Source organism: Protopterus annectens, chromosome 16.part0 (genome assembly GCF_019279795.1).
Source record: "Protopterus annectens isolate FY-2018-M chromosome 16.part0, PAN1.0, whole genome shotgun sequence".
NCBI classification, from domain to species: domain Eukaryota; kingdom Metazoa; phylum Chordata; order Ceratodontiformes; family Protopteridae; genus Protopterus; species Protopterus annectens.
Window position 1 is genome coordinate 193,357,673 of NC_056750.1, and position 13,233 is coordinate 193,370,905.

General features: G+C 37.1%; 1 protein-coding gene across 3 annotated transcripts in view; it reads left to right on the forward strand.

Moving 5' to 3' along the window:
• The window catches only part of LOC122790299 (cadherin-24-like), a 2,600,514-nt gene that overhangs the window by 1,774,588 nt on the left and 812,693 nt on the right, over window positions 1-13,233 (forward strand). For all 3 annotated transcript variants that reach the window (XM_044057804.1, XM_044057803.1, XM_044057805.1), the window contains one exon: window positions 5,340-5,781. In XM_044057804.1, coding sequence (XP_043913739.1) covers window positions 5,551-5,781 — 231 coding nt within the window. In that variant the 5' untranslated portion in view covers window positions 5,340-5,550. The remainder of the gene's footprint in view (window positions 1-5,339; window positions 5,782-13,233) is intronic.

The window sequence follows — 13,233 nt, forward strand, 5'->3', positions numbered from 1 at the left end:
TTTGTATTCATTGGGTAAGGTAGTTAAAGAAACATATGCAAACATTCTCAAAACTATAAATATTCAGTGAATTTCCTGGGAAAGATTCACTATTTTGTTTTTATTCAGATCTCAGTTAGTAAAATGAAGACCATCCCACTACTAATTCGCATATGCTGGTTGAAAACCATTTGCGTTCAACTTACCAATAAATAAAGCATTATAGAATAAAACATGGGAGAAAAAGAAACCTGGAATTAAGAAAACTGCGTGATATATTTCTCAAGCTAGTTATGGATGGAAACTCTGAAACTGTGACCTATATGTTGTCCTTTTCAGTGTAAGTCAGTTGTGGGGTGACCTTAAATCTCCTTCTGCTTTATATAGGTTCATAAGTCCATAGCTATATACTAGGCTAATGACCACCAGGGCCTTTATAAGCATAGATGTGCAATCCAACCCAGTTGTGTCCCTATGTATCATGGATGTTTATTAGGAGGGGGTATGTTAGGAAGTTTCTGGAGATTCTGTGGGGTGGGGGTGTTAGTTTGGGCATTACTGTCTGCCTCAATCAGAGACCTGAGGGCCAGATCCAGTGTAAATTTCTGCTTACCAATCCATTGGTTAAGGTTACATTTAAATAGGGTAAGCGATGGACTATGTGTAAGCAGTTTGCTAAAATTTAGGCTAACCATCTACCTTAGTCTCACTTTTCATGTTGCAACCCTTTATATAAATCCCTCTTCTTGGACCACTGCAAAGCCTTTATCTGGCTTACTGCTATGATACAGTATTCCATAACTGTTACATCTTCCTCCTGCAGTACCCTTACTCATAGCACACCAGGATTCTCAGATATCTGTGCTGATAGTACCTTCTTACACTTAGGTCTCATTGTTTGGTACCAGATACTCTGCCAGTTTCTTACTTCATTCTCTAAGTATCAGAAGTTGTACCTTCAGGACCAAAATGAACCATAAATGAATTGGATATGTAACATAACAACTTAATATTTGTTATTTTGTTTGTAGTTGAATATATTAGCAGTAGATTGTGTAACCTAGTGACCACCCAAAATTTATTTTACTGTTGGAATTGTCCTGCATGACTGTTTTCCAGAGCATATTTATGAGCAGTATTGTTACCTTCTCTCTATCTATTTGTGCCACGTTTTGTTGTTACTGTTCTTTGGGATGTATGTTATGCTACATTACATTGTGTTCATTTCTATCATGTAATTTTTTTTTTAAAGCAGAGTATGTACTTTTAGTTTTAACATAACCAGGACATAACTGAAAAGGAACCTCTGTGGTCCATTTCACCTCCATGCTACATAAATACATATACACATACATAAACACCTCTTTTTTTCCCTTCCAAAGTGACTGTACATCAGTTATCTTTGCCAATTTTCTGCAAGTCCCATCGCTGGAAGATCACCAGTGTTCCCTATGGTAGATGGGTTGCTCATTTGGGGGAAGTCCAGCACCAATGCTGGCCAAAGAATTCACGCACATTTTACAGTTGGCAAGTGGTAAGATGAGGTGGAAGAAAAGCTGTTATCTGACCATGTGGTGATTTTCATCTTGGCCTAACTCCCTTCTCCAACATGCTGACACTGTGTGTAAGCTAGCCTAGGCAATCATATGGTCACAGTAAGTACACGTTCCCCATACCTGGCCATACAGTGGTCCCAGCCTACTCATCCCCCAACAGTCCAGCATCATATCCTTGGGCTTCGCCCTCCTCCAGGTCCAGTTGGATGATGACCAGTACTTCCAGCCCCTCTGGGATATGCACTATCCTTCTCCTTGGCACTTCATCTGTCAACTAAGCTGTTCATTGAACTCACACCATCTGGGCTTTAGAGAATGGTTTATCTCTCTATGTCACTGGAGCAACATAAATAAATGACTTTATAGAAGTAGATTATTACACATTAGTTTTAAGTATTTTAATGAACTGACGATGAATGTCCTCTATTTAGCAGAATATTAGAAGAGATCTCTTTAGATATCATTCCTTGACTTTGATCCAGTATTTCTCACTGACACTTTAAAGAACGGGACTCAAACTATCAAATACCACAAGGGGCTTTATGGAGACTAGCATACTCAGTTGATGGACACAATCTGCAGAAGAAGAAAAAAGCGGTAATCATTGCAGCTAGGAATATAGTGTGATAACTTATGTCCCCCTAGATTATGTTGGTTTTAAGGCTGCTTGAGGCCTGAAAGTCATGAGTGTGAAATCCCTGTATTAAATTATTTTCATTTCTTTGTCATGAATTATGAAGGCTTCAAGTAAAATATCTCTGCCTCAACTTAACATGCTTACACTATGGAACACTAGCTGCCAGATGAAAATATGGTATAAAAAAGATAAGTCCTCAGAATCACCCACCATATTGAACTCCAAGCTGTCCTAAAGGGAAATAGGCTATTCTGAGTATATGACTCTCCTCTTTATGGAAAATAGGAAAGGAAAGCAGGGACCATGAGAAAATGGGACAGCAAATTACTTTTGATGAACATAATTGATGGTTAGCAGGCGTGAGTATCATCAAAAGGCTATGCCAGTGTGACAGCCAAAATTGTTTCGTAATTAATCTTACACTGACACTATTATAATCTTTTTGGACTGGGTAAAATGAAAGGTGCTATTTCCCATCATGATAGAGGCATATTTCCCTGGTTGTACATATGTAGTGAGACTGTAAATGGTGCATAACTAAAGGTCAGAATATGGCTGCATTATTGTAAAACCACTGGCCCACAAATTCCTTTACCTATTTTCATGTACTTATTGGAGATCTCATTGGACACTCTAAATTGGCCCTAGGTGTGAGTGTGTGCATGTGTGTGCCTTCTGTGGAAGGTTGGGCGCCGGGCTTGCAAATCGACACTGTAAAACTCCACTGCCAATCATGAGCAGACAGGTGATCTGCTGTGGCGACCCCTAACCAGTAAAAGCCGAAAGAAGAAGAAGATTGGAGATCTCATCACACTGCATTTACCTAAATAGTGCTAGTTTGATCTTCATTTCCTGCTATGTGGCTTGTAGAAGCAACTAATAGCCACCAAAAACAATATTCACTCTTCCTTTGTTATTATTGGAACCCTCATTAGTAAGTGGTTTTGCAAGCAAGGAAAGTCTGCTGTTTCTCTTATGCTTCTGACTCACTATTCTGTAGAAAACTGCAATAGCTAGGATTCCTTTCATGGGCCTCTCACTAAGTCACAAAACAAATATATACAAAACATATTTTTGTGTGTTTCTTTGAAGCTCACTATTGAAACATGTTTGCCAAAACGAGCATAATATCTGCATTAGCATCTATAACATCAGTGCTAATAAGAGTATAAAGACATTAGACTTAATACAAACAACTATTGGGAGTACCAAATCGGGTAATTGAAAATCAAGAAATTTAAGTGTAGGGTGACTCATCAAATATCATATCCTTGGTTGTATGGTTATTGAAATGTAGTCTGTTATTATTTAATCATTGACTAGGAGAGCTGATGGGTGTCGGGTAAGTAAGCAGCATATTTGCATTCTTCCCTAACAGTAGAATCATCTATTTATTGCATCAAGGAAACCTGAAACTGTGTTGAATTAGAAAAAAGTTATTGTATTCTAGCAGCATTGAATTATCTGTTTGTAAACAACTTTTAAATTATTCTGGCTCTAATATTTAAATATCCTTTGTTGGAAATCAGAAATTTGTGTCCTGAAAAGAGGATGTTAGACAGCAGATTTTCATCTAAAAGTAAATACATTAGAATTCAAATTGTGAATAATAATTCATATTTTTAATTTATGTTTGAAGCAAAAGCAATATATATATAGGCAAACTTGTTCACTATTAATGTTTCTTTGTTTTTATTTAATTTTGTTTCACTTAATTTTATCTTAATTACTTGCTAATTGGGTAAACCATCTAGTTACAAGTGTCTCTTTTCAAAGACAATCCAGGAGCACATCTGATTATGTGACTTTCTCAGTACTGAACGCTAGACAGATGGTGACTGAGGGAAGCAAACCATATGTAGTGGTTAACAGTATCACATTTTTATGCAACATGTCACTACTTTATTAATTAATGATAGCACTATATTTAGTGCTTTACAGTATCACGTATGTATGCAACGTGTTACTACTTTATTGGTTAATGACAGCAGATTTACTCATGAAATATATATATAGTTTTTTTTTTCTATTTAAATATACCAACTACGAGATCGCACTGCAGTTCAGAAAAGAAAAATCTTCCTATTCTGCACTGTATGGAGATCTACGTTAAGAACGTTTGAACTTTTAAAAGTTCGATCATATGGTCAGAGCCATATGAAAATTGAACTTTTAAAAGTTCAGTCATATGAAGGGGACCCATATATATATATATATATATATATATATATATATATATATATATATATATATATATATATATATATATATATACACACACACACACATATATATATATATGTGTGTGTGTTTGTGTGTGTGTGTGTGTGTGTGTGTGTGTGTGTGTGTGTGTGTGTTTATATAGATAGATATGCATACATAAGTACACACACACACACACACACACACACACACCTGTATACATACAGGGTGAGAATCTGTTATATTTGGAGTCTGTAGTGGTAACATTTGGGGTGCAAGGTGATGAATAACTTTGTGAGTGCAGTGATGAATAACACCATCAGAAATTGATCGATGAGATTTGCTTGTTGAGCAAGACCATGCTACTGTTTGCCTCAGTTTATGGTAGGAAGTATTAGCTGGCTGTATACAGCTGTATCTTTTTCATTCAGTTGAGATCGAAGGTGGGATTCTTTTTTTTTTTTTTTTTTTTTAGTGTGAGGAAGTTACTGGTGCAAAATCACTCAGTCTCACAGTTACCTTTCAGTTTGACTGAGAATTAGTTAAGAATGCAGGGATGTAAACAAAACCAAAAAAAAAAAAGAAAGAAAGAAAAAAGCAAAAAAGCAAGAATTCACTGCAGAAATGTGAAAGGTTGTTTTGTTGGTTCCTAGCACCCTTAATAAAACAGCAGATAAGGTAATTCTTTGATATTGGATATTATTGTTTTTAAGAGAAACACAGGTACAGCCAAAGTTCTGATCCATGGTACTGAAGTACAAGAAAGACATCATATGTACAGATAGGAACCCAGTTACCATATTCTAAATATCAGGTGAAGGATCAAAGTGTGATGAAACTGTAAGACGTTAATTAACATATAGAAACAATGATATTCAGATTTGTTCTCCTAATTTTATAAATCTCACATTTGATAAACATTTAATGTTGCATATTTAACTGTAAATATTTTTTCTGTGTCACAGGTGGCTGACATGAAGACAAAAGGAAGAGCTGCGCAGTCCGGGGACACACGACCAACTTGTTACAATGGAAACCACATCAGCTTGTCAACACACACCCAGAATAGACACTAAAATAACTGGACAAAACACTTTTGAGACCACAAACTCAGTTAGTAACATACTTTTCTGACTGTAAAAATCAGAAATAGAGAAGACATATATAGACGTCATCATGAAGGACCTTCTGCAAGTTTTGCTAGCTTGTATTTATGGGTGTTACTTAGGTCATGCAACTTTGATAGTACAAGTACCATTGCAAATGATGCCATCACCACCGCCGGTGCCACAGGGAAGTTCACAGGGATTAGAACGATCGCTGCTCCGAACACGAAGAAGTTGGGTTTGGAATCAGTTCTTCGTCATTGAGGGATACTCCGGGCCTGAGCCGGTCCTTATTGGAAGGGTAAGTAAGCCTAATAAACAATAAATATTTTAATAAATCTTGGAACTGTTACATATTTAAAATTTAAATCCTAACCAGAAAAACAAAAAAAAAAATCTCTATGACCTTTCTGTAAACTGAGCCCATGCTGAGAAAGTAAATTGTGCAGAAGTTTGATTTTGCTTACTTCTTTCTACTAATATGAAATGAAAAGCATCTCAAGCATGACTTTTTAAATATCACACTGACTGACTCAATGTTAAATATAACACATTAAGAAATGTTCCTGCAATTTTCACATTTGGAAGGTATTCCATGGATACAGAAAGTTTTTTTTTTTCTATTGTGAAAATTACCTTATGTGCAATCTTTCCCATGGCTCTAAAAGCAGAAGCCTTAACATATAATACTCCTATTCTGGCTAACTTTATACAACTGCATGCTATAGAAGAATTATATTATTTTAAAGGCCGCTAAGCACATACATGATGAATATTATTCTGGTTTTCCTTCATCTTTAGCAGTTTTTATAAATGAGTATTTGATATTCAAGGAAGAAAGTGGAGTGTTTTCATTTATTTCATCCAATTGAGTCAGCATTTGAAAACATTTATACTGCAGTCTGATTTCAGGATCCCCTTTAACCCCATTTCATTCATATTATTTACTTATTGTGCAGTTCACAATGATATTACAAACATGAAACCATGATTTTGGTGAGTATGCCTAGTATATTTTCCCTGCAGACCATTGTCGGGGAACTTTTGCAAGATCCTTGTGGGATTTTACTGTATTACTTTAGTTTACTGGGTGGTGCAGTGGTGCAGCAGTTAACATTGCCACCTCACAGCAAGAAGTTCTGCTGTTCAATTCTCGGCTGGGGTGCCTTCTTTGTGGAGTCTGCTTGTCCTTCCTGCATTCGCGTGGGTTTTCTCCAGGTACTCTGGTTTCCTCCCACATTCCAAAGACATGCATCTGGAGGGTTTCTCCCCAGGTCACCACTGAAAATAGGCTCTGTCCTAGTCAGACTTTTCTAGTCAACAAATGTTAAATAAATAAACACAAATCTTATGGACTTTGAACCCAACATCAGTGATGTATCTTCAGGGTGACAGTAAAGAACCATGGCATGTTGAACTGTAACAAAATATCACATACATAACCTGCTCAGTTGAGAAACTATTTCTGCACAGTGTTGTTACCTCCATAAAAGAGTTTTAGTGAAGCCAGAGTATACAAGGTTTGTGGAATTTGTCACTTTAATGTTCTATAATAGATCTAACAATTATGCATTTAAAACGGTACAAGTGAACACACACAATGACATTTGATGTAATACCTCTAGAGTGTAGCAATGCTGTTTTAAAAAAAAAATCACACAATAATGATTCACTCCCATCTTGACAACTAGAAACATTCCAGTGGTCATTAGGAGGAGAAATGGTACAGGATTATAAGTATTACAACTAAAACAAACATATTTTGTAAGCTTTAATACTTAACAACTAGTGTAAAGTAGTACTCAAGTATGAAGGTATTTTAAAAATACTGAATAGATGAGCAAATGTATAATATGGCATCCTGTACAGAATTAATTTCTCTGCCATTTGCTCACTGACTTGCCAGCACTCCTACTTCCCTATGATGTCAAAGTGGATAAAAAGGTAGCAGAGGACAAATGAATGAATGAATGTGTGAGACCTGTGCTGACACTGGTATTAATATATCCCAAAGACATGCACATAAAATAAATTATTGCTTTTATCTGAAACATGTTAATCAGATGAGTGAACTGGTCTAGGAACAACAACCTTATCTAGTCAATAAGAGAGCAGTTGACATCACTACTTGAGTAGTACATGCCTGAATATTTCAAATAAAAAGCAAACATATACTTACATAGTGAACAAAAACTGTTGCATCGGTTATATAAATATGTGCATTATCAAATGTGAAAATATTAACTGTGCATTACTAATGTAACAGTATTAGCACGAATATTTCAGATATGAAGGAAACACAACAGTACCTAGTAAACATATCTAGACAGTAAGGCAACTAAAACATGTAGACAGATATAGGTGATCAGTGTTCTTTGGGATAGGGGTAAGGAAACCTATGTGAAGATGGAAATAAAAAGTAAATGTCAAGCCTGTGTGTTATATGGAAAATTATTAAAGAGTAGGGAAAACAGAAAGGACTGAATGTACAACCTACATTTGAGAATGATAGCATAGGATTAAAATACAGATACCATAAGGAAGGTACTAGAATAAAGGGAAGGTTGTGGTACAGGTATAAGTGTAAAACTCTGACCTTCATTAAAATCATTTTGATGAGCTGAAGTTGTTAAACAATTAGTTACTCTCCCTGCCATATTGATACTTTTATCTTTTCTTGGTTACCAAAACATGCTTTTATAGATGGATAAAAATGTGCTTAAATGAAATGATTCTAATACATTTTGAGAGCTATTAATAATGCTTCTCTTGCACCATCCTTTCTTGATTAAGTTAGTATACTTATTATTATAACAAATGCAATATGTTTACTTTTATTAGCCACAATAAAACTGTACAAATGCAGATGTAAACTCAACTGTTGAATTTGTGACTCATAACATCACTTCCACAAGGGACAATACAGTAAAGAATGCATTGCTTACCAGGTTTGCATTTCTTATGAGAGACTTGAATAATTGACTGTTAGGTAATGTGCTTTATTTGGGACCATGCAATAGCTTTTGGTACCATTAAGCATGATGCCCTCCTAAAGAGGGTTGCTTGATTTGTTTAGAGTGGCTACTTCTTTATATTAAATGTTGTTGGAAATATGATAGAGAAAAAGATGTAATTACACTGAAGTCCATTTGACAGAAGAGTTTGCGGAAGATGATGTTCAGAGATAAATTCTTGAACATCTCTTTACATCCCAGCTAACACACTTTGATTAGCTGAGATGGCCCATAGTATTAATATTTTCAGGTTATACATGAAGAACTATATACAGTTGGAGTCCACGACAATCTCGTGTAATGAAACTCAAAAATGTGAAAACATTTCAACAAAGCTTGGTTTTAATGAAGAAATGAAATTGCAGTAAGAAAAAGTCCATAAAGTAATATAGCTACATACAGTGAATACAGAATTCTCCATACTTCAATGTACAATTTTTTTGGACTTAGTATATTTAAAGAATGTAGATGTTTCTCCACTTTTGGGAATAAAGGTAAATATAACCCCTCTGTAAAAAATGTTTCATTTTGGTGTTTTTTAATATAGGCTGTTTAATATGTTTTATAGGCACTTAATGTGTTTTAGTCACTGTTTGCATGGTTTACATATGTGGAATTTGAAATAAAATTGCTCTACATTTTTTGTATGTTTGAGCTACATTAGGGAGCCATGGTAACAATATCTGACTAAAACTATGGAATGCTTTTACTGGATAGCCCTTCTTTTGTGTGTGATTGCAATGATTAATGCCATCCCACTGCCTAGATTATTGCACGGATCACTGCTGTATGCCGGCTTGCTGATCCCTCCTACTATCAGAGTGAAATAGTAAAAAGTATATAAGGCTGTAATATCTCTGCTCAGTTTACTGCATCACTATGGAATAAAACACACCTCTTATTAGACGTGAAAAGGTTTTGACTGGGTTAAATTATCAAATAAATTCAACATGTTCAAAATCTAGAGTATTTTGAATTGCATGGCATTCTACTTATAGTGAACTCTGTTAATTTAATGCATCTTTTATGTTTGCCGACAGAAGCAGAAATGGTCTAAGAGATAATTTAATCAGTACATTTCTTCCAGTGATGTGAAAACTCTTGCCTGATAATATTCAGCAAATAGAAAGATGTAATGAATTCAAAAGATTAAAAAAGCACTGATTGATGGAAAAATGAATTTGTAATTATAGCCCACACATACCCAAGGCATTGAATATGCACTAAGGCTCTCCTTTCAAAAGCTTCATGCCATGCGGAATAGAATTATTGCAGTTAACCTTATGTTTTGCTTTAATACTTTGTCTTCTTTATTTTGTCCTTCACTGAGTCTGACTTACTGTCTTGCACCATCTAGACAAGTTCACGCAATTAGCTTTTTGCCAGACTTTTCTGTACAAATGTTTTCTTATTTACCTTTGTCTCTGCTTAGGTCCTTTGATTTAGTTTGTTATACCGCATCAGCTTCTGGTATCTCTTTTTACTGACACTTCCTCTGTGCTGTCTGTTCTCTGTTCCTCCCTACAGCTGCTGTGTAACTCCCTAGTCCCTCCCACCCTTAACCACACCGCATGTCTTTTCATACTTTCTTCTCTGTTCTGTCTTTCTACTCCTTCCTACCATTAACCCGCCTATTCTCATGCGTTCCACTTACAAACTTGGAAGACATTGGTCTTCCTAAAAAGCCAACAAAAAGTCACTAGAACCACGAATCGCTCAGTAAAATGCTTTAATCAAACTTAAAAAATGCTAGTAAAAACTATTGCCTCATAATGCTTCCTCATGCAGATAAAACAACCACAGGCAATCCATTTAAATAGTATCTTAAGTCACATGATGGCATATTTAATTAGGCTTTTTTATGCAATTCTTTAAGCGTAGGTTTTAAGGAGACACTGCCATTCAAACCTGGTAAAACGTGAGCCCTAACGTGCAAAATCCAATTCATTTCTTCGATTCTGTCCGATCTTTAACATTCATTCCACGGATTGCATCAGTAATTACCTTTAATATAGAGAATTTAAAAATATGGTATGCTCCTTTCTCTTTCATATGTTTATACAAGGTATTAGTTAACACGCCTCTCCTTATCTCAGAAAGATGGCTGGAGATGCGCTGTTTAAACTTTTGACTTATTTTTCCTACATATTATGCTTGACATACCTTACATGCAGCTAAGCAGACTTGCCACCTTACTATTCTACATGTCTTATTGCCTTGTTATCTAACTCTTGCTCATTCTTAAACTTCTACTGTATCTAAACTTCCTTAAAATAAAATGTCTGCCTTTCTTTGCTGGTTTGGTACCCATCTTTCTTAACTCAATCCACACTGCTAAGCACAGAAACATTGTTACATTTATATTTTTTTCTGTCCAGCTTGTTTCTCAACTCCTACATTTTTATATCTAAGCCTCAAATCGCTTTGTAATTCCTGCAAGGCTTTTACTCTATTCAGCTAGGTATTTGACTCCACAGTGGGGATTGTCTTGTTTTAGACTCATTCCTTCTTAGCAGTAACATCAAAGTGACTATACAACATGTTGATAGGTAAGTACTGGGCTATCTGCCCGAGGGCATATATAAGCCTAGCCAGACTGTGTCAGCTTTCACCACCTCATTGATTAATTAACTGAGCCTCTGTCAAGAAGAGCCAATGAAGTGATCCCGGAGGTGTATTTTCTGTTACCCATCCACTCATCAAGGTTTCTCTTGAAGAGTGTTAGTGAGGGGCTCTGCCTAATGTAGTTAGGAATTTTGTTCCAAAGCATGGGGAGTCACTGTGACAGGAATCTATCCCTCCAGCATGTTCTATTTATTGCTGTGGCGAGGTTTAGCTCATTAGAGCGAGTGGCTTGCAGTGACTTGGATTTCTTTAGGTGGAGCATGTCCATCAATTCTGAGTTGGACATGGCTTTGTAAGTCAGGCAGAGATCACCTCTGAGTAAGTGATATGCCACTGAGTACAGCCAGAATTTTTCCAGTCGGGCTGCATAGGACATATGTTTGAGGCCAGTAATCCTCTTGGTGAGGTACTTTTGCGGTCTTTCCAGCTGTTGGAAGTGTCTTGTGAGGTACATCCCAAATGGGGCATTGTACTCTATGATGGGTCTGATGAGTGACGAGTAGAGGGGCACTATAACCTCTTTATTTCTAGATGCAAACCCTTTAGTAATTAGATGGGCTACATAGGAGGATTTCTTAACTACTTTGGCAATATGATTGTCATAGGAGAGATTACTATCTACCTGGATCCCCAGATCTCTTATTACCTCTTCTGTATTAAGGGGGCTGCCACCTATGTGGTAATTAATGGGTGTTTTTTTTTCCCATAAGGGATGACTATGCATTTTTTGGCATTTAGCTTGAGACCATTACTTCGACACCAGGTGTCCATCTCAGTAAGGCCCTTTTGGAGAATGTCCATGTCAGCCAAAGAGTCAATTATGGCTCCTAGTTTGCAGTCATCGGTGAACTTGGTTAGCCATAGTCCTCCTGTGTTTATTGTACTTCTGAGAAGTGTATGCCAAACAGTAGGGGTCCCAGGACCGAGCCTTGTGGGACACCACTTGTGACTGGTTTAGAGTTAGACCTGGAGCCCGCTATTCTTACTGTGCAAGTTCTGTCTGTAAGCTAGTTGGCAACCCATCTTGTGACATAGGGATTTATGTTCAGGCTGGTGATTTTTCTATAATTCCTGAGTGGGGAATGGTGTCAAAAGCCTTGGCAAGGTCAAGGTAGGCTGTGTGAACCACCTTCCCCTCATCTATGGCCTTGGTGACTGTCTTGAAGAAGTCAACCAGGTTTAGTAGGCATGATCTGCCTTTAACAAAGCCGAACTGGGTTGGGTCAAGTTTTTGGAGGTTCCCAATGTCTTTGTTAATGAGTTCCATGATGATGCGCTCCATAGCCTTGCAGACCAGGCTAGTCAGGCTTATGAGGAGATAGTTACCAGGGTCAGTTGTGGCCCCTCCTTTGTGGAGCGGAATAGCTGTTGCTGTGCACCATTCTATGAGCACGTAGCCTGTGGAGAACTGAGGTTGAACAGTGTGTTTAGGTGGGGGGATTCATTCGTTCTGTAGTTCATGCAAGATGCAGCCTGGGACACCATCTGGCCTCACTGACACTGTGCTTTTGGGTTTTGAAAGGGCTGTTTTCACCTGTGCGTCTGTGATTTCTGGGACACTACACTTTTCCGGTATTGTTGTGAGCCCTTTTGGTGGTGAGAGGTGGGGGGGTGAAGTTTGCACTGAATCTATCTGCCAGGATGTTGGCAATATCAGTAGATTCAGTATAGCTTGTGCTATTTTGCACTAGCTCAGAGCATATCTGCAAGTTGCCACTTAGATTCTTGACATAGCTAAAGAAGCTTTGTGGTTATCTTTCGAATCCTTGGCTGTTTTTCTTTCAAAGTTAGCCTTGGATGATTTTATGAGGGACCTTAGTTTCTTACTGATACTGATCAGGGATGTCTTTCCTTCTTGGGATTTGCTTTTTTTCTGAACTAGTTTCCTCCTTCTATTGTATATCCCATTTCTAGTAGGTGTCCACCAGACTTGTTTCCTTCTCTTAGAGGAGTGAGTCTTGGTTTTGCTAGGGATGGCATGATCCATGCATCCTTGTAGGTGCTCATAGAGTGTATTTGTAAAGGTTCCTGCATCTTGGACACTGTTATCCTTTAGCGTGGGGGCTGTGAAACTTACCACCTCTGTCTTAAGCAAGGTGAAGTTTGCTATAGAA